The sequence below is a fragment of the Puma concolor genome, chromosome B3, assembly GCF_028749965.1.
Source record: "Puma concolor isolate L17-30 chromosome B3, mPumCon1.1.hap2, whole genome shotgun sequence".
Taxonomy (NCBI): Eukaryota; Metazoa; Chordata; class Mammalia; order Carnivora; family Felidae; genus Puma; species Puma concolor.
In genome coordinates, this window is record NC_141672.1 from 93,315,231 (window position 1) to 93,334,917 (window position 19,687).

At 39.9% G+C, this 19,687-nt stretch overlaps 1 protein-coding gene across 1 annotated transcript in view; it reads left to right on the forward strand.

Annotated features, from left to right (window-relative positions):
• The first annotated feature begins 810 nt into the window (after positions 1-810).
• Positions 811-19,687, forward strand: part of SLC24A5 (solute carrier family 24 member 5) — a 30,132-nt gene continuing 11,255 nt past the window's right edge. Inside the window, exons 1-4 of the mRNA XM_025919842.2 lie at positions 811-971; positions 1,662-1,841; positions 19,332-19,415; positions 19,509-19,612. Of these exons, the coding sequence (XP_025775627.1) occupies positions 851-971; positions 1,662-1,841; positions 19,332-19,415; positions 19,509-19,612 (489 nt within the window). The 5' untranslated portion in view covers positions 811-850. The remainder of the gene's footprint in view (positions 972-1,661; positions 1,842-19,331; positions 19,416-19,508; positions 19,613-19,687) is intronic.

The following is a 19,687-nucleotide window of genomic DNA, read 5'->3' on the forward strand; positions in this document are numbered from 1 at the left end:
GGACACATAACTAGTAAGTAGCAGTGCTAGGACTCAAACTATGTGGTCTGGCTTCAGAACCTGTGCTGTTAGGCACATATTACTTCACATGTTACTGCCCCAAGTTCTTAACACCTTGACAAGCACGCTCAATGAGAGGATAGGGAAGACAGCAGTCTATATTTGAAATCCCCTGGCTTGTCAACCTTGCTTTTTAGAATCCCCAGCAGAGCTAATCAGTGATCACAGAGCATCCACCATGTCTCCCCAATAGTCGTGGAAGCTGTCCACTTCTCTCCAGCCCCATTGCCACTGCTCTGGCTCAAGCCACCATCATGTTTCCACTAGATTATTCCAATAGTCTCCGAAGTCACCTTTCTGCCTCTAGCTCTAATTGGAGAAGATGAGGACAGGCCAAAAACAAATATAACAAGCTGCCAGTCTAGCCAGGGAACTCCCACAACACCAGTCCTGGCAACTTCTAGAAGTGAGGGAGACAGAAGCAGTTGCAAACTCAGACCTTTCCAAATCTAGAGAAAAGTCAAAAACACAGCCACTATGAAGACCAGTAAATAAAACCGTGCTTTAGAGAGAATGCTGCCCGGATCTGTCCTCAGGGACTACAGCTGTACAAGAATTGTCTATTCCCCACCCCACCCCACCCCCCACCTCCTCCAGCCTCTCTGGAGCTTGGGGCTTCTGATCAGAGAAGCTTGTCTGGTTCCTTTTACACCCCACCCCCTTGCACAGGCCTTGCTGAGATGTGTTCTCAGCAGGGCAGCTAACAGGAAGGAGACTCCTCACATGATCCAGCTTAGTCCTCCCTTTCCCCCTTCCCAAAGCGGCACACTGCAGTGAGAGCACGGCAGAAATGCAGACCGAAGGGGGCCAACGGTGGGCAAGAAGGGCTCTGCTCCTCGGCGTCCTCTGGGCCACCGCACACTTGCCTTCTTCAGGTGCACCCTTGCCCCGTCGTCTCCCGAGGGCCACAGGTAGGTGGACACTGGGGTCAGCTGCCCCTGCTGCTGTTGTCACATACGGATGAAAGGGACAAAGAGAGGAAAATTCTCACTTGACTCACTTCGGCTTATGCTTCCTCCTCTGACTTTTAGCACTTTTGATGCCTCGAATAAGTTCTCAAAGATAGCTCAGAGATAATTCACAGACAGCATAAAACAGGCGGGTCTCTAGTTTTTTATTGTTAGAGACTTCATCATGAAAAAAAAAATCTTCTTTCGTCTTGGAAATTCTCTGCAACAGTGGAGGATTCTTCACAGGTCTGTGGACAACTTTGGGCTCTGAGATGGGAAAATGAAACTGTACAGATATTAGAAATCTTTCTCATCAGAGACATAATGTCTCTTTGAGGAGGAAGAGGGGTTCAAAATTCCCTTCTAGAAAGAAAGCAGACAAGGAAGAATGATTTCATAATTTTTCTTCCTGTAGTTCTTTTGCTATCATCAGCTTATTTCATTAAAGCACCTCTTTCGGGTCCCAAAGGTTATTTTTTTTTAAACTTTACAGCTGCATCATATTCAAAAGTGTTTTATACATTTTCACCAGGGTTCTTGAAATTCCACTGTTACCCCACACTTAAGAGTTTTGTTGAGAAATCTCTCCTTGTGGGCTTGGAACGAGTGACACCAACATATTTCAAACTTTCTCCCTCTTTTTCTTACCAGGAAATAGCACCCAATGCATTGTACCTCCATCCCTGGAATTTCCTGAAGGGTTTTTCACAAAACAGGAGCGCACAGATGGAGGCATTGTAATCTACTTCCTAATTATCCTGTACATGTTCATGGCCGTGTCTATTGTCTGTGATGAGTACTTCCTACCCTCCCTGGAAATCATCAGCGAATGTAAGTGGCTGGAAATCTCCCCCATCATCTTCCAAATTAATTGTGCCACAAATACGTAGCTGTCTTTAATTTTTTTTTAATGTTTATTTATTTTTGAGAGAGAGAGAGACAGAGAGAGACCGAGTGTGTGTAGGGGAGGGACAGAAGGAGAGGGAGACACAGAATCAGAAGCAGGCTCCAGGCTCTGAGCTGTCAGCACAGAGCCTGATGCTGGGCTCGAACTCAGGAACTGTGAAATCATGACCTGAACTGAAATCAGACGCTTAACCAACTGAGCCACCCACGCACCCCACGTGGCTGTCTTTAAAACAGCTCAGCAACAATTCTGTCCATCTCAGCTGGTTGCAGAGATGGTCTTCTGTGTTGTGGGGCCCCTACCTTCTGGAACTGGCCTGCATGTGGTTTTTCTTGGTGGTTCACGTGCAGCAGAGCATCTTTAAATGAGTACCCAGCAATTTTTATTACACTGACTATCTCCAGAAACTCTTTGTCTGCTGTACTACCTGGCTGGCAGTTCGTTCTAAACTGTTCCAAGTTTCCACATATATGCACTTGGTGTGTACCCCTAATACAAGAGACTCCTAATGCTTGCCATTTTATGCTTTCAAAAACTTTTTTTTTCTGTTTTACTCTAAAATTGTAATTGTTTTTAAAGGTAGATGGTAAACAAATGACATTAAGGACTATCTTCCTCCCTACTTCCTTTTTCAGCCTTCTGCCAGTAAGGAAAGTAACTGATGTTTATGAACCAATAAATAAATAAGTCCTGCGTCCTATGTAAAGTGACCTCAGGCATCAGATAATTGTAAATTCAGTTATTAAAAGTTAAGCTCACTTTCAGGTTTCTGAAAATAAGATCTGCCAGGCTAAGCCCCTCTGTTCCATCCCCTCGGCCAGGTACATTGTCCACAATTCTGAGCATATCCCTTTCATCAGTATACCAGTCCCTAAAATCAGGATATCAGTGATGATTCAGGCCATATAAGCAAAAGGCCAGCAGAAGTTTCCAGTCTGTCTCTTGATTGGTTAGTTTCATTGGTTGAACGCGCTCATTTCAGAGAAGTTTAAAGTTAAGGATTTGGTTTCCTACTGCATACTCACAGGATTGCACAGAAACTGCATCCTCTCCCCCCATCTCACATGCACATACATGCACACACACACACACACACACACACACACACACACACACACAGATTGCTGGCATTACTTCCCAGAGAGAGAGAGCTAGAATATTAACTCTCCTTTTTCCCATGGCCCCTGCTCCCCAACCCCACTGAAATGCTAGTCCTTCTCTCTCTTGTTCACTGCACCATAGCGGTACCCTTAAGACCTAAAACAGGACCTGGAAAGAGCAGAGGCTCTCAACACATATTTGTTTAAAGAAAAAAATTTATAGAACAGGTAAGCATGTTTGTTATTATTATTATTTAACTTAAGTAGTATAAATATATACATTTTTATACTGACATTCCATTTTACATTGACATCAATATTTTTCTATAATAGAGATTAAATTACTTTCACATCGTATTTTTACTCAGATTGATGAAATGCAAGAAAAATAGAAGAAAAAAGTAAAATCACTACATTTTCATCACCCAGAGACCCCCACAGTTACCATTTGGTGTATTTTCTTTTGACCTTTTAGATCTTGCTATATATACAGTTTGAAGTACACTCAAAGGTACACACTTTTTCCTCATATATTTTATTCTACACATTTCCCCATATTATTAAATACTCTTCAAAAACATGATTTTTAATGGTAGCATGATTTTCCAAATGATTTAAGATCCTAACACTGGGTTTTATACATAGTAGGTACCCAGTAAAAATTTATCATAATTTTAAAAATTATTAATCTCATTGAACATTTGTGTTTTTTTAATTTTTTTATCCTAAGCAATGTTATGCCCATACATGTACAAGATCTTTGCAAACCTCTCTGATTGTTTATTGATAAAGATGCAGAGCTATGCATATTTTAAGCTTTATTTTATACATTACCAAAAGCACTTCACAGAAAGGGTGTGCCAACTTATACCTCCAGAATGTGGGATAACTTCCATTCCAGAAAACCATGAATAATATCATTTAAAATGTCTGTTAATTGCTTTAAAATGGAATGTCATTTTGTAAAATTTGTATTTATCCAATTATTTGTGAAGTTGTAAACATTTCATGCTTACTGCAATTTGTGGTTTTCCTTTTGTGCTTTTTTGCCCATGTTCTGACAGGAGGGTATTTGTCTTTTTCTTACTGATTTCCAAGACATTATTTTAATATAAGGATATTAACCCTTTTTCTAATATTTCTATATCACATGCTTTTTCATAGTTTGCTGTTTGTTTTTGTAATTTGTTTATCACATTGAAGTGTACATATTTTTAAGTAAATTTATAAATATTTTCCTTTATGATTCTCCTTTTGGTTTTACACTTAGAAAGAAATTTTTATCCCCAGGTCAGAGAAATTATCATAATTTCTGTTACGTGTAGTTTCTTTTTTTTTTTTTTTTACATTTCTTTCTTTCTTTCACTAAGAATTTGTTTTGCTATAGAATTCAGTGCTACTTTTTCAGAAAGTTAATCAATTTTCATATACTAAATTCTTATATATATGTATGTGCCTCTGCTTCCAAACTCTTAAATGTTGTGATAATCTATTTGTTCATCCTTGTGCCAGTAGTGAACCTTTAATTAGACGACGTACATAGATTATGTTAATTATATTAACACTAAGAAATTTTAAATTCAAGGTACTCTGTCCCACCTTGAAAATTTCTCTTCCTGGAAAATAGAAAAGTCAAAAAAATTTTTTTCTTTTTGTTTTCACATTTCCTTTTTTTTAAATATATGAAATTTATTGTCAAATTGGTTTCCATACAACACCCAGTGCTCATCCCAACAGGTGCCCTCCTCAATATCCATCACCCACCCTCCCCTCCCTCCCACCCCCCATCAGCCCTCAGTTTGTTCTCAGTTTTTAGAGTTTCTTATGCTTTGGCTCTCTCCCACTCTAACCTCTTTTTTTTTTCCTCCTCCTCCCCGCCCCCCCATGGGATCCTGTTAAGTTTCTCAGGATCCACATAAGATCTTTTTTTTGTTGTTTTTTGTTTTTTGTTTTCACATTTCCAAACTATACCTTGACTAAAAGAATAAATTCATCAAGAATTTTGTTTATAAAAAATTGTCTTGATGGGGCGCCTGGGTGGCGCAGTCGGTTAGGCGTCCGACTTCAGCCAGGTCACGATCTCGCGGTCCGTGAGTTCGAGCCCCGCGTCGGGCTCTGGGCTGATGGCTCAGAGCCTGGAGCCTGTTTCCGATTCTGTGTCTCCCTCTCTCTCTGCCCCTCCCCCGTTCATGCTCTGTCTCTCTCTGTCCCAAAAATAAATAAACGTTGAAAAAAAAAATTTTTTTATAAAAAAAAAAATTGTCTTGGGAGTGGTAAATAAATAAATAACTTTTCTAGCCTTGCAGAAGCAACTGCATTAAAATTTAGATTGCTACTTCAAAATAATCTTCATTAAGTGACTTCATAGAATATTTATAATAATGACTTCCACTAGGCCACTTGTGGAATTACTTTGAAACATCATCAGCAGACAAGTGAATCGCTCTTTGCTGTGAAATATAATACAGTAGCTATTATGAATGTGTAAATTGGTATTCAGTCCAGAATTGGGTTCACAATTCCAATGTGTGGGAGGGGAGCTGGCAGGGGATGGGGGGTGCAGTTCCCCCAACAGCAAGTAATTCTGACACTATCTACCCAAAGATAGCATCAGCACCCAGACTGCCCTCCCCATCCCCAACTGACCTCAGATGCCATTTGCAAGCCCAGATTATTATGCTTCTGACTAACTGGTTACAGATTGGGAGTTCCAACAACCCTCTTCTTGGGTTTCAGATAGCAGTCATAAGGCTGGGCTGTTACCTATACTTCTGACCAACTGGCTGTATAAATCAAAGTTTCCCATGACCTCCTTCTTGGGTTCAATTAATTTGGTAGAGTGGCTCACAGAACTCAGAGAAACATTTTACTTCCTAGATTACTAGTTTATTACAAAAGGATATAACTCAGGAACGGCCAGAGGGAAGAGAGAAACATGAAGCAAGGTATGAGGTATGCCCTCTCCAGACATGCCACTCTCCCAGCTCTCCAAATTCCAGCTTTTTGTTTTTTAACAGAGGCTTCATCACATAGGCATTGTTGATTACATCATGACCTTTGGCAATTGATTCAGCTTCCAGCCCTCCCTCCTTTCTCTGGAGACCTGTGGGTGAGACTGAAAGTTCCCGCCTTCTAATCACATGGTTTGTTCCCTTGGCAACCAGCAGCCCTCTACAGTTGGGGCCCAAAATGTACCTCATTAAAATGACAAAAGACAACTTTATCAAGCTCTACAGGTAGGAATTTCCTGCTTTGGGGAGCAGGAACTTTTGGGAGCAGTCTTTTGAGGCAGGAACTATGGATGAAAACCAAATATCTATTTTTTTATAAATCACAACATTGCAGCAGCCCACCTCCTGGTCTTCAAACACGTACCCCTGGTAGCAAAACAATCATAGAAGTTAAAAGATACTGGCACATTACTAGACTCTCATTCAGTTCATTAGTAACTAACTACCTAGTCCACAGTGCTGAGCTACATTGCATGCAGGCAGCAATACTAGCAATAGCCCGCCTTCAGTCCGTTCCTGATCACACAGTCTAAGGTCATACAGGTGCACAACTAGTGAGTGATTTTTACCACAAACAATATGGCTGAATTGACTGTTAATCTCAATTTGGCAGACGGGGTGACGGTGCATCTTATCCCACCAGACCCTTAGGGATTGTGACACAAAGGTTGAAGACAACCATTCCTTAGCAATCCTCCCTGCTTCCAGCCCTTGTGGCTGCAGCCCCGGTCCTTTGACCGCTACATCTAGCAAGGGCACAAAACAACAAAGTTGAGGTGATGTGAGGAAGAAAGAATACCAACACCTTCCCCCTCCCACTCTTCCCCAGATCCACCAGAAAACAGAAAGCTATTTAGTTGGGGGACACTTCTTCAGGACGCCTCATGTTCAGGGTGAGCACACACTGGTGAAGGCTTATAGGCCAACCCTTAGCGCCCTTATCTTCCCCCATTTTCGATAACCAATATTTCAATTGCCCACTCCGATTCTCTATCAAACTTCTCTTTCTGCCTATTGCTAGATATCAAGGACCGTAAAATGTGTTCCTTGGTCTGGAGAAATGGTCAGCAATCCAAATCAGTGCAATATCTTTGGCTCCTGTTCTTGTGTAGTATTTTGAGCATTTGCATCTAATCCCAGAGAAGCAAAGCCCATTGCAGAGGCAGTGAATACTCCTGTCAGGACCCACTTTTAGGCCCCAAAGACTACCAGCATCAATATTTCTTGCCAGCTTTGGTCAGGACCTTCCTACTAGGGAATCTGCCACATAGCCCTCTGTAGTCTCTGTCTCTCTTGTTGGCAGATAGAATAGTTCTTATTGGCATTTTTGTGCTTCTGGGGATACAAGAAGAGTGTGTCTAGATTCAGCCCATCTTTGCATTGCTCCAGACCCTCATGTCCACTCATTCCATGAACCCAGGTAGCCATCTCAAAGGAGCACACAGGGATAGCTACTTACCTATTTCAATTGCCTTCCAAAATGGGAGTTCGTCTTATAGGCTGCTACTTTCATGCACCTTTCAAATTTTCAGAGTGATTTCCACAGGGTTATACCTTATGTGGGTATACCTTTAGCACCCACATTTCTGTTGCCTTTCTAATCTGACCGCGTGGCCACCCAGATACCAAGTTCCTTTCATCCTTTCTCTTCGCAAACCAAATGCTTTTGTGAGCCAGGGCCATTCCAGCAAATCCCCCTTTACTGAGACCAAACTAGATAGGTTCTGAACCCAGAAAGGTTCTTTTGGGTTTTATGGAGGCTTCATTACACAGGCATGATCAAATAAATCAATGACCAATTTATTCAACCTCCAGTGCGTCTCCCCTTCCTAGAGGTCAGGGGTGGGACTGAAAGTTCTAACCCTCTAATTACAGGGTTTGTTCTTAGGTAGGGTCCAAAAGTCGCTTTGTTAACATAACAAAAGATGCCTTCATCACTCTCAATTCTTAGGAAATTCCAAGGGTTTTGGGAGCATGAGTCAGTAACTGTGGCTGAAGACCAAATATATGAGAGAAATATATTTTGGTCGTCTGAATGACCAAATACGTATTTCTTATAAATCACAATATCACATGTGTGATTGATGGATACCCACGCTGCTGCTAAATCTTCTTCAGCTGCTGAGAACTGACCCTGGTCTTGAGTGCTGAAAATACTGGCAACAAAATGAGATAGAAATAGTGCTGGCCTGATTCATTTTTTAAGTGCCTATAAATTAATTCTGTCATTTCTCTTTTCAAGGTCTAGCATAGTCCATCCAAATTAGGACATCAGCAATAAAAAACAATTTCCCTGGGATTTGTTTACATCCACAGAAACTAGCCTCAGAAAAGTCTGCAAACACTTTACATTTCCCCATAGTTCTTTTGAAGAGCATTGGGTTATAATAATTCCACCCATTTTGTCAACTAATAAGGATTAATGTAATCCTGAAAACAGTTTACTGAAGCATTCCACAATGTGCTGGAGTGTTGTTATTTATTTATATATTTAGTTATTAGCTATTTGTCAAAAAACAATTATAGAAGACCAAGCATGGCTCTAAATTAAATAGAGACGATTTCATTTGGTCTTCACAGAAACCCCACAAAGTCAGTTCTATGAGTTTGGTTTTGCTGATGAGAAGCTGAGATGATACATAATTACCTAAGACGAGCCAACTAAGCCTTCCCTCTCCAATGCTGACATCCAACAATATTCTCAACTGCTCTGATATAATTTGACACATCCTTCTTTGAGGTTAGCAGCCATAATATGGTTGTTTCAGAAGAATTGTTCTATTTGAACAGTCTTTTTTTTAAGTTGATTTATTCATTTTGAGAGTGAGAGTGAGCATGTGCAAGTGGGGGAGGGGCAGAGAGGAAGGAGAAAGAGAATCCCAAGCACACTTTCCCAGCACTGAGCCCAACGCAGGACCTGAGCCAAAAATCAAGAGTCAGTTGCTTAACTGACTGAGCCACCCAAGGAACCCTTGAACAGTTTTAAAGGGTGTTTTCATCCCAACAGCACTGGAGTTTTGACAAAAAGAACCAACAACAGCATCAAATACTCATTGTAACTATGGAGGAAGTATACTACAAAATAAAGAGAATCCACTGAATTGCTTAAAAAAATCAGTTTAGACTTTCAGCCACTTATTGGAGGTTGTAAATTAGTGTTATAAACACTTGCCAAATACAATAATTAGACCCCGAGGCCTAAGCCTTTGGTTGTCTAGAATGTCCATGAGATCTTAGTCTGGTACTGTGAAACCAAATCATCACATAGGTTGCAATGACTTTCTGTAGGGTGCATGTTATAAGTCCCAACCTAGAACATGATGGGAGAATTGACAGGACCCTGGCCCACCCCAGCCCCATCACCTCATTACCCACTCCTCAAGCCACCAGTAGTAGTTCGTTTGGTCAATGGAAAGGTCTTCAGATGAAGATAGAATAGGCTCAGGACTCTCCATGCAGAGGATGAGCAGGACATGGTAGAGGCCAGAGCCTCTTGCTGATACCCACCCTGGACCCTTTTTCTGTCTGTAGCTATCTATGTTGATCTGGCATTTTCCTCTAGAGTCACCACCACAGGAGGCTTCTTCCAGCAAGGCTCTTTTCTTTCTCCTTGATCTACTTATGATCACAGAAGCCACACAAACTCTCCTCCCCACCCCATCCTCAACACATACCTCTTGTTAGACAACCCGAGACATTTTGCTGTCATCTTTACTCTGTAGCACCAATATGGAAATGCTGTTCCTGTGCCCTCTTCCTCGAATCCCATTTTCTTTTATATCCACTGAGGTTCTCTCGGATAAGAGGCTAATGATGATTCATTGAACATAGAGGAATGAAGTGAAATTAATCCACATCATAGAGGGAATAAAAATCACACTCTAGTGTCCAGAGCATTTTACCTTCAGAGATAAGACCCGGTTTCTGAATTGGGAAATAGAATTAAGGATTCAGGGGAAGGGGTTATAAACGATGTCATCAGAGGTGGAATATTATCTGAGATCAAGGGAGCTAGAGGTAATGGGGTAAAGAATAATCTTAAGGGAGCTCCCTTATACCCACCAGTTGTGCTACCCTAGACCTGGAGTTGGGTGGATACACTGAGGTGTGTGTGAGACAGAGACAGAGACAGAGACAGAAACAGACAGGTTCCAAATGAGGACAAGGAAGAAAGGGGGGGGGTGGTCTTTGTGGTCTCTGTTCATTCATGTAAGCCTGACTTATGAAACTGACTAAAATTCCCATGCTTGGTTTGTAAAGCTAGTCACATCTGGTACTGTTTGCTTGGGGTTTCTTCTTTCTTCCAAAAGCTCTATGGTATACTTGTTGGATGGTCTGTCACAATACTGCATGATCTCATGGTTCATGAGTTTGAGCCCTACATCGGGCTCTGTGCTGACAGCTCAGAGCCTGGAGCCTGTTTCAGATTCTTTGTCTCCTTCCCTCTCTCACTCTCTCTCTCTGCCCCTCCCTGGCTCTCACTGTTTCTCTCTTGAAAACAAATAAACATTAAAAAAAAAAAGAACAGACTACAGAGATTATAATTCTTTACTCAGCAAAAATGAAAGTGCAGAAGGTGAGTGATCAAAGTCAATATGGATATGTTTGGGGCAAATATCAAATCTAGAGTGCATCTGCTAGACCTTGAAAACCAAGTTTAAGGCAAATAAAAGCAAGAGAAAGTACGTTTATGAAACCCATTCTTTTATCTAATCTAATAATCCATGTAACAACTTTAAATGATACTTCAAATATCTCTGGAATATTCTGTCTAGGGTTCCTTTTATTTCTTTTACATTAAAATCCATACGATTTTATTCAATCTTTAGTGACCCTTTCTTTTTTAAAAAGTGATATCTTTAAAGTATATTTAATATTTAACTTAAATATAAATTAATATTATATAAATTAAAAATATAATAGAAACCATATTAAATTATAGCCCAGATAAGACTATTAGATCTCATCTCTATAAGCAGTTTGGTTTTAGAAACACAAACATTAAGCATAAAGCCAAAATAAATCCTTTTTATGTCTACTTTTGATATGTAGTAGGGGTCTCTGAGAGTTGTTTAGCCACTGTTTACAGTAGTTTTCTTTACTTTTTCTCAAGCTAACTTCGTAGAAAACTGAGGACCCCCTACAATTGGTCACTTGATATAGCCCAAAGTCCACAATGAGCTGGCTAAGACACTTGTCTTTTTATTTATTTATTTTTTAAAGTTTATTTATTATTGAGAGACAAAGAGACACAGAGCATGAGTCCGGGAGGGGCAGAGAGAGAAGGAGACACAGAATCCGAAGCAGGCTCCAGGCTCTGAGCTGTCAGCGCAGAGCCCGACTTGGGGCTTGAACTCCTCAACCGTTAGATCATGACCTGAGCCAAAGCCAGACGCTTAACCAACTGAGCCACCCAGGTGTCGCCGACACTTGTCTTTTTAAATGTTACACTAATATACTACTCAGTTAGGAATTCTAATTCCTCCACCATGCTGACCCTTTGAGGTATAACATCTTTTTTTTTTTTAATGTTCCTTTATTTCTGAGAGAGAGAGAGAGAGAGAGAGAGAGAGCACGTGCTAGTTGGGGAGGGGAAGAAAGGGAAGGAGACACAGAATCTGAAGCAGGCTCCAGGCTCTGAGCTGCCAGCACAGACCCTGACATAATTTAAATGTCTATTTATTTATTTTGAGAGAGAGAGAGTATGAGCAGAGGAGGGACAGAGATAGACACAGAATCCAAAGCTGATTCCAGGCTCTGAGCTGTCAGCACAGAGCCTGACATGGGGCTCAAACCCACGAACCATGAGATTATGACCTGAGTCGGGTGCTCAGCCGACTGAGCCAGCCAGGCGCCCATGTCTTAAGTGAAAATGATCTCAATAAGGTGTTGGGGAAACATACTTAAATAAAATATCTAATTTGTTATCAAAAGGGTTTTTTTTATTCACTCTGCTTTGAACCATGTTTGCCCATGTTCAACTGCAACGTTATGTCTCAGAAATAGACAATAAGAGAGAAATGTGAGTTTTAATTCCAGGTGGAATTGGTTCTAAATGGATAAAAGTGAAAGGGAGTTGAATAATTCCGTGGGTATGGCATTTGGATAGCCAACAGTTTCAGGGGATTGTTTGATTCTTAATCCTCATGAAATTTACAGAGGCCAAGCCTTCCCAAAGAACAAAGAATCTAAGAACCGTGCTTTCTCCCTGCCACAAAGGCATTCATCCTCCTCTTAAGAGCATATTCATCTTCTTTGTGTTTCTTTTCTCTGATCTAAGTTGTGGTCCCCTTGGATTGCATCTAAATCTACCCAAGGTATATGGATCTGAATAACTGCCAAGTTGTCTGGGTATTACCAAGATGCTATTGCATATACAGGCAGCAATAATAATAGTAATAGTAATAATAACAATAATAATAAAGCCATGCATTAATGTCTTTGCTTTACCTACATGGATAGCTGAAAGAGTAGCTTTTGAAAGTAAAAAAGATCTAGGTGTCTATCCCGTCTCTGCAATTACTATCTATGTGACCTTGGGCAAGTTATGGAGCCAAAACTGAGGTATTTGTGAGGTTTGGATATAAAGTGTCTTATACATGCATTATATGATAAGCTTAGGCCAGGGGGAAAATCGCTATAATGTTATAGACAGTAGATTGGAGGTTGGAGGGAGTCCTCATAAGTGGAATTAGGTCTTTAAAAGCATTACACAGGGTTTCAGAATTTATTCCCTCATAGCTCAGACAAAATATGAGGTGGTAACTATAAAGAAATCAAAATGTCTTTATTTATTGCTAAAAACATCACAGAATATATATATATGTTGTACATTGGGAAGCTAGGCATTTATCCCTATGATGTTAAAGCTGTACTCAAAAAAAATCTAAAAATATATTTGAAATTAATGTTATGGGGCGCCTGGGTGGCGCAGTCGGTTAAGCGTCCGACTTCAGCCAGGTCACGATCTTGCGGTCCGTGAGTTCGAGCCCCGCGTCGGGCTCTGGGCTGATGGCTCAGAGCCTGGAGCCTGTTTCCGATTCTGTGTCTCCCTCTCTCTCTGCCCCTCCCCCGTTCATGCTCTGTCTCTTTCTGTCCCAAAAATAAATAAACGTTGGAAAAAAAAAAAAATTAAAAAAAAAAAAAAGAAATTAATGTTAGAACAGTTTTGCAAATCATAAAGCACCTTGGTTTGCTGTCCCACTTCATTCTGGACCGAAATTAAAACTACTCAGGATGACTACCATCCCAGTCACTGGAGGTGGGTCTGAATGACCTTTGATTGGTCATTCTAATCCATTCACAAAGCATGAAAATTTGCTGCCACTGGAAAGTTTCTAAAATTTTATTAGAGGATGCCAAATTACATATAGCTTATGCTTATAACTATTAAAATGTGCATTGTGAAAGGGCTGGAGATACATTAAAATGATATCAGTGGTTAAAACACAATGGTAAACATGTAAGTGATTCTTCCCCTTCTATATTCCCACACTATCTCCTAAATTTTCAGTAATGTAGGAGGTTTTTTTATTATAAATTTATTTAACAATAAAAAGTGGCATAGAGTCTAAAAGCATAGAATCCATATCCTACATTTTGACAAAAATTGACAAAATTAGAAGAGGCCTCAAAGAGTATGTAGTCCAACACTCCATTTTACAGATGGCAAAATGTAAGGCTTGTCTGAATAACGTGTCTAAAATCCCATATTAAGTACAGGCAGGGCCAGAATACAGGTTTCCATTTTAGTTTAAAACTCTTCCCACTATATTATCTTTCCAGAAGAGAGTTTTAAAAAGCTGTCATAAGCTTTTCAACATAGCATCAGAGAAGAGAACATGTGTAAGAACAAGTCTGATGAATTTTGGTTTAAGTTGTGGTCCCCATAGACCACAGGTCATTATCATAAAGTTGCACTTTATATAAACAATGTAATGATATCTAAACCTATAAAGAAAACTCACCTTGAACAGTTCTCCTATATCCTGAAGGAAATGTGATTATTCCTTTAGAGTAATAAAGAGGAAAAAAGTAATAGCTCTGGGGGGAAAAAAACCAGAACAATTTATCTTTAATAATAAACTATCGCAGAGAGAAATGCTACCCAAAGGTCAGCGAAGACAAAGTCAGTCTATTCTAAAGTTCAAAGGTATAAACCATTTTACAAAATATGCTTAGAACCTTAAGATATGACTTGTTAAAATATCTTTGAAGTTTTATACATCCATCATTACAGAACCTTTCCTTTCATAACTCAATTAGAGCCCAATGAATAGCAACACGCTTTTTTGTTACTACCTTTTGATAGTGAAAGTGTTCAAAAGGGTCACTTATTTTCCTTCCTTGTGACAAACAGCTCAACAGATCACCTTTTCCCTCCTGAGACTGAATTTTTCTAATGAAGCATTCTTAAACTAGTGTTAAGCAAAGATTGGTCATTTACTATTGAGCTGCACCAAGTTTGGACATTTAGTTCAAAATTAAGCATTTTTTTCTTTTGCAACTTCATCCACATATTATCAGGCCCTGATTTAATTAGAGAATTCATGCTAATATCCAATATCACTAAATTTATACATTCTCTGGAATATGCCGGAAAACTTCCAAAGTATCCCTGACTCCCATTAACTATCATTTGCCCTAGGAAAGAATAGAATGGGGTAGTTATATGCCCATGCCATGAGGCAGGAAAGAAAATAACTGAGTCGCCCAACATGTTATAATTGGCCTGCCTTAGTGCCATTTTTACATTAGGTTTCTGTGGTGAAATAGAAATAGCATTGGATTTAGAAACAACAGACTTGGAGTTTATGCCCTAACTTCTCACATATAAGATCCTTACTATCCATGTAACTGAGTTACTTAACCTCCTGGGCCTGTTTCCTCATCTGTAAAATGGAAATACCACCACTCATATCAGAGGATAATTGAGATTATTAAATAATGTATATGAAAGTGAATTGTATACTATGAATGTAAGATATCATTTACTTCATTCCTGAAATGAACAAAGTTAAGCACAGAGCAATATGTCTTATCATGTTCTATTTTAAAATTTTATGGCCAATTGGTCTTACACAGAGTCAGCTAGATAGATGATAGATAGATAGATAGATAGATAGATAGATAGATAGATAGACTCTAACCAGCAAAGGAAATGTTATGAACTGTGTTGCACAAAATATTACTTCTCTGACTTCATTCATCACTGCAACCTGTTCATCAAGCAACATGACCAAAGGCAAATAGTGAGGAATAATTCCACATATCCTAAGAGGACTTTTCACAACAGAGGCTTAACAGGTGGCAAAATAGCTCAGACTAGATAGAGCTGGTTAGGCCTCTTGAGACCAAATAACCTCATGACTAGGGCTGGCATCACTGGCAAGAAGGAGGTGGATGACTTTCCACACACACTTCCCATATCTTTCAAAATAAAAGCTAAAATCCTTGCTAGGATTCACAAGTCTTACATGATCTAGCCACCTATTAACTTTTACCTTATCTAACCTTTCACCTAATGTTAACCAGAATCTGAGCTTTCAGCGCATCATAATCTTTTTTGCTGGTAGAGGGTCTTGCCTCAAGGTTGATGGCTGCTGACTGATCGGGGTGGTGGTTGTTGAAGGTTGGGGTGATGTGGCAATTTCTTAAAATAAGACAAAAATGAACTTTGCCACATCGATTGACTCTTCATGACCAATTTCTCTGTAGGATGCAGTGTTGTTTGATAGCCTTTTACTGACACTAGAACTTCTTTAAAGATTGGAGTCTATCCTCTCAAACCCTGTCATTGCTTTATCAGCGAAGTTTGTGTGATATTCTAATTCCTCTGCTGTCATTTCAACAGTCTTCACAGCATCGTCACCGTCTCAAGAAACCACTTTCTTTGGTCATCCATAAGAAGCAACTCCCCACCCACTCAAATTTTATCATGAGATGGCAGCCATTCGGTCACATCTTCAGGCTCCACTTCGAATTCCAGTTCTCTTGCTATTTCTACCACATCTACAGTTACTTCCTCCACTAAAGTCTTGAAACCCTCAAAATCATTCATGAGAGTTGGAATCAAATTCTTTCAAACTCCTCTTCTGTTGATATTTTGATGGTTTTCCCATGAATCGTGAATGTTCTTAATGGGATCTAGAATGGTGATCCATGGGCTGCAGAATGAATGTTGTGTTAGCATAAAAACAGCATTAATCTTATCATACATCTCTTAATAGAGCTCTTGGGTGACCAGGTGCATTGTCCATGAGCAGTCATATTTTGAAAGGAATCTTCTTTTTGAGCAGCAGGTCTGAACAGTGGTCTTAAGACATTTAATAAACCATGTTGTACATAAATATACTGTCATCTATGCTTTATTGTTCCATTTATCGAGCACAGGCAGAATAGAGTTAGCATAATTCTTAAGGGCCTTGGATTTTCAGAATGGCCAATGAGCATTGACTTCAAGTTAAAGTCACCAGCTGCATGAGCTCCTAACAAAAGCCTGTCCTTTGAAGGCTTGAAGCAAGACATTGGCTCGTCTTCTCTAGCTATGAAAGTCCTAGATGGCACCTTTTTCCCGATAGAATACTGTTTTGTCTACATCGAAAATCTATTGTTTCGCCATCTTCATTAATGATCTTAGCTAGCTCTTCTGGATAACTTGCTTCAGCTTCTATATCAGCACTTGCTGCTTCCCCTTGCACTTTTATGTCATGGAGGTGACTTCTTTCCTTAAATCACATGAACCAATCTCTGCTAGCTTCAAACTTCTTCTGCAGCTTCCTCACTCACCCCTCTCAGCCTTCATTGACTTAAAGAGAGACCTTCTTCTGGATTAGGCTTTGGCTGGAAGGAATGTTGTAGCTGGTTGGATCTTCTATTCAGACCACTAAAATCTCCTCTATATTAGCTATAAGGATGTTTTTGCTTTCTCACCTTCTGTGTGTTTACTGGAATAGCACTTGTAATTTCCTTCAAGAACTTTTCCTTTGCAGTCACAATTTGGCTACTGTTTGCTACAAGAGGCCTACCTAGCTTTTGGCCAATCTCTGCTTAAAACATGTCTTCCTCACTAAGCTGAATTATTTCCAGCTTTTGATTTAAAGTGAAAGATTTGCAACTCTTCTTTTCTCTTGAACATTTAGAGGCCACTGTAGGGTTGGTTATTCATTGGCCTAATTTCAGTATTGTGTCTCAGGGAATAGGGAGGCCTAGGAGAGGGAAAGAAAAAGGAGAACAGCCAGGCGGGGGAGTAGTCAGAACACATACAGTATTTATCAGTTAAGTTTGCTGTCTTATCTGAGTGCAGTTCATGGCAACCCCAACAGTTTCAAGAGTAACATCCAAGATCACAGATCCGCGTAACACAATATACTAAGGGAAAAGTTTGAAATATTGAGAAAATTATCAGAATGTGATATAGACACATGACATTAGCAAATGATGTTGGAAAAAAGGCACAGATACACTTGACACAGGGTTGCCACAAACCTTCAATGTGTAGAAAACACGTATCTGTGGAGCACAGTAAAGTGAAGTCTGCCTCTACATATGTGCCTAGCTTTCTCACTTGAAAACTTTTAATTTACCTTCTCCACAAAGGCCTTTCTGGCTACCCAATCTAAAATTACAGTCCTTTCTTCATGACATTCTATATGCTCCCCACTCCCTGCTTTTGCTTCCTGCTATTTCTAACATAACACATATTTTGCTTATCTTGTCTGTTTCTTTTCCCTAGAAAAAAGCTCCACGGGAACAGAAACATTGGTCTTTTTTTTTTTTTTCTGCCACATTCCGAGCACTTAAAAAAGCATCTGACATAGTAGGTACTCAGTAAGTACAACAATAGCCAGGTGTTTTAACTATCAATGGCTGCTTAAAAAATCACCCCAAAACCAGTGGCTTAAAAAAACTATCATGGTATTACCTCTCACAGATGCGAGGGTTTCCTGGGCTCAGCTGTTAGTTCCAGCTTGATGTATCTCATGCAGTTATAGTCAGAAGACAAGGCTGGAATTATCTGAAAGCTGCCTCTCTTTCACATGTCTGGTGCCTGGGATGGGGAGATTCAAAATTTGGGGGCTGAACTAGTAGGGGTTCCTCAGGCACCTCTTATTTCTGTATGGGCTCTTCATGAGGTATCTCCAGTACAGGAGTTTCACGGTGGCTGGGGTTTTGTGTGGTGGTTCAGGGCTCTAAGGCAAAGGTCCCTAGAGAGAACCATAAAGAAGTTTTGTCACCTTTTATGTCCCAGCCTCAGAAATATTATGGCTCTGCCATAGTTAGTCAAAGTGGTCACAGGGGGAGACATAAACTCCACTTTTGTGGGGGGGGGGGGGGGGGTGAGAGGCAGGGAATGGAAAGGTTCTGGAAAATCACCAGGACACAAATACTGTAGTTATTTTTGTAAAATACAATCTGCCACACCAAGAATAAAAAAGCATGCTACTTCCATAGGCTACTTCGTAATGTACCAGTAAAACCTAGTTGGGGATTTCTGATGCAACCTTGTCTCAGCCTTCCCAAAACAAGGTAGTCTTTTCAACATGACTTTCTCTTCTCCTTCCCATAGTAGATCCCTTAGTTCTAAAATTGAAAGAGCCAAAAACTTCCTAAGACCCTTCATCTCATCACTGAAGACAGTGGATGTGCTTGCAAGTCTCGGGGATATACACAAACGATTTGAATACTAGTATTTTCTTGGGCTTACTACTCTAAAATTTTAATGGTTGTAGGTTTTAAATCAATAAGACTGTAATTATACAAAAGTAATTCTTATTTGGTTTTTAGTGAACTAATTTCCTCTCATTTGTATTGACACAGTTGAAATTGCCAATTTGTGAATAATCCTAATTCAGCTTCACTTACAAATCTTAAAAACTACCAATATTCGTTTTTTCTCCTCTTTCAAATTGGATTAGGACTCCTGAGATACTTCAGTTTCATCAACTTGTACAGGAGCACTGTTGACAGTACTATTTTAAAGAAGTCTGGCTGTTGCCATACACCTACAGCCCCCCAGCTAGAAAGGAAGTTCTTTCTGGGTCCCACAAAACCCTGCATCTTGGCATTCAGAACACGGAGTTGCAGTATAGCTCCCGTGGTCTCTGGCCTTCTCTCCCCTTCTAAGGAAGCATTAAGTAATGGATTCATAGAGAGAGCAAGACTGGGTTCCTCTAATTTTTTAACCTGCATGCTTTATTTTTCCAGTTTAAGTCACGGTTAGTGCTTTTCTGTGAAGCTATAGATTTGAATGTTTATAGAGACATTCCCTTTGTCACTTTCACATAATTTCATTTGTCTGCAGCCCTTGGACTGTCTCAGGATGTTGCAGGTGCAACTTTTATGGCAGCCGGTAGTTCAGCTCCTGAGCTGGTTACTGCTTTCCTGGGTAAATATCGCTCCTTTTACTTTTTGCTTACTCAATGTGATTTTATCTTCTTCAAGTCTGGTAGCACTAATGTAGCAATTACCTTGCTCGTAGGTGTATTTATCACAAAGGGAGACATTGGCATTAGCACCATTCTTGGATCTGCAATGTATAACCTCTTTGGCATCTGTGCAGCTTGTGGCTTACTATCTAATGTGGTATGTAAAACAACTTTACTCCACAGATTTATTGTCTTGACACATTACAAAAATGGTTTATGGTCTAGAACAAAC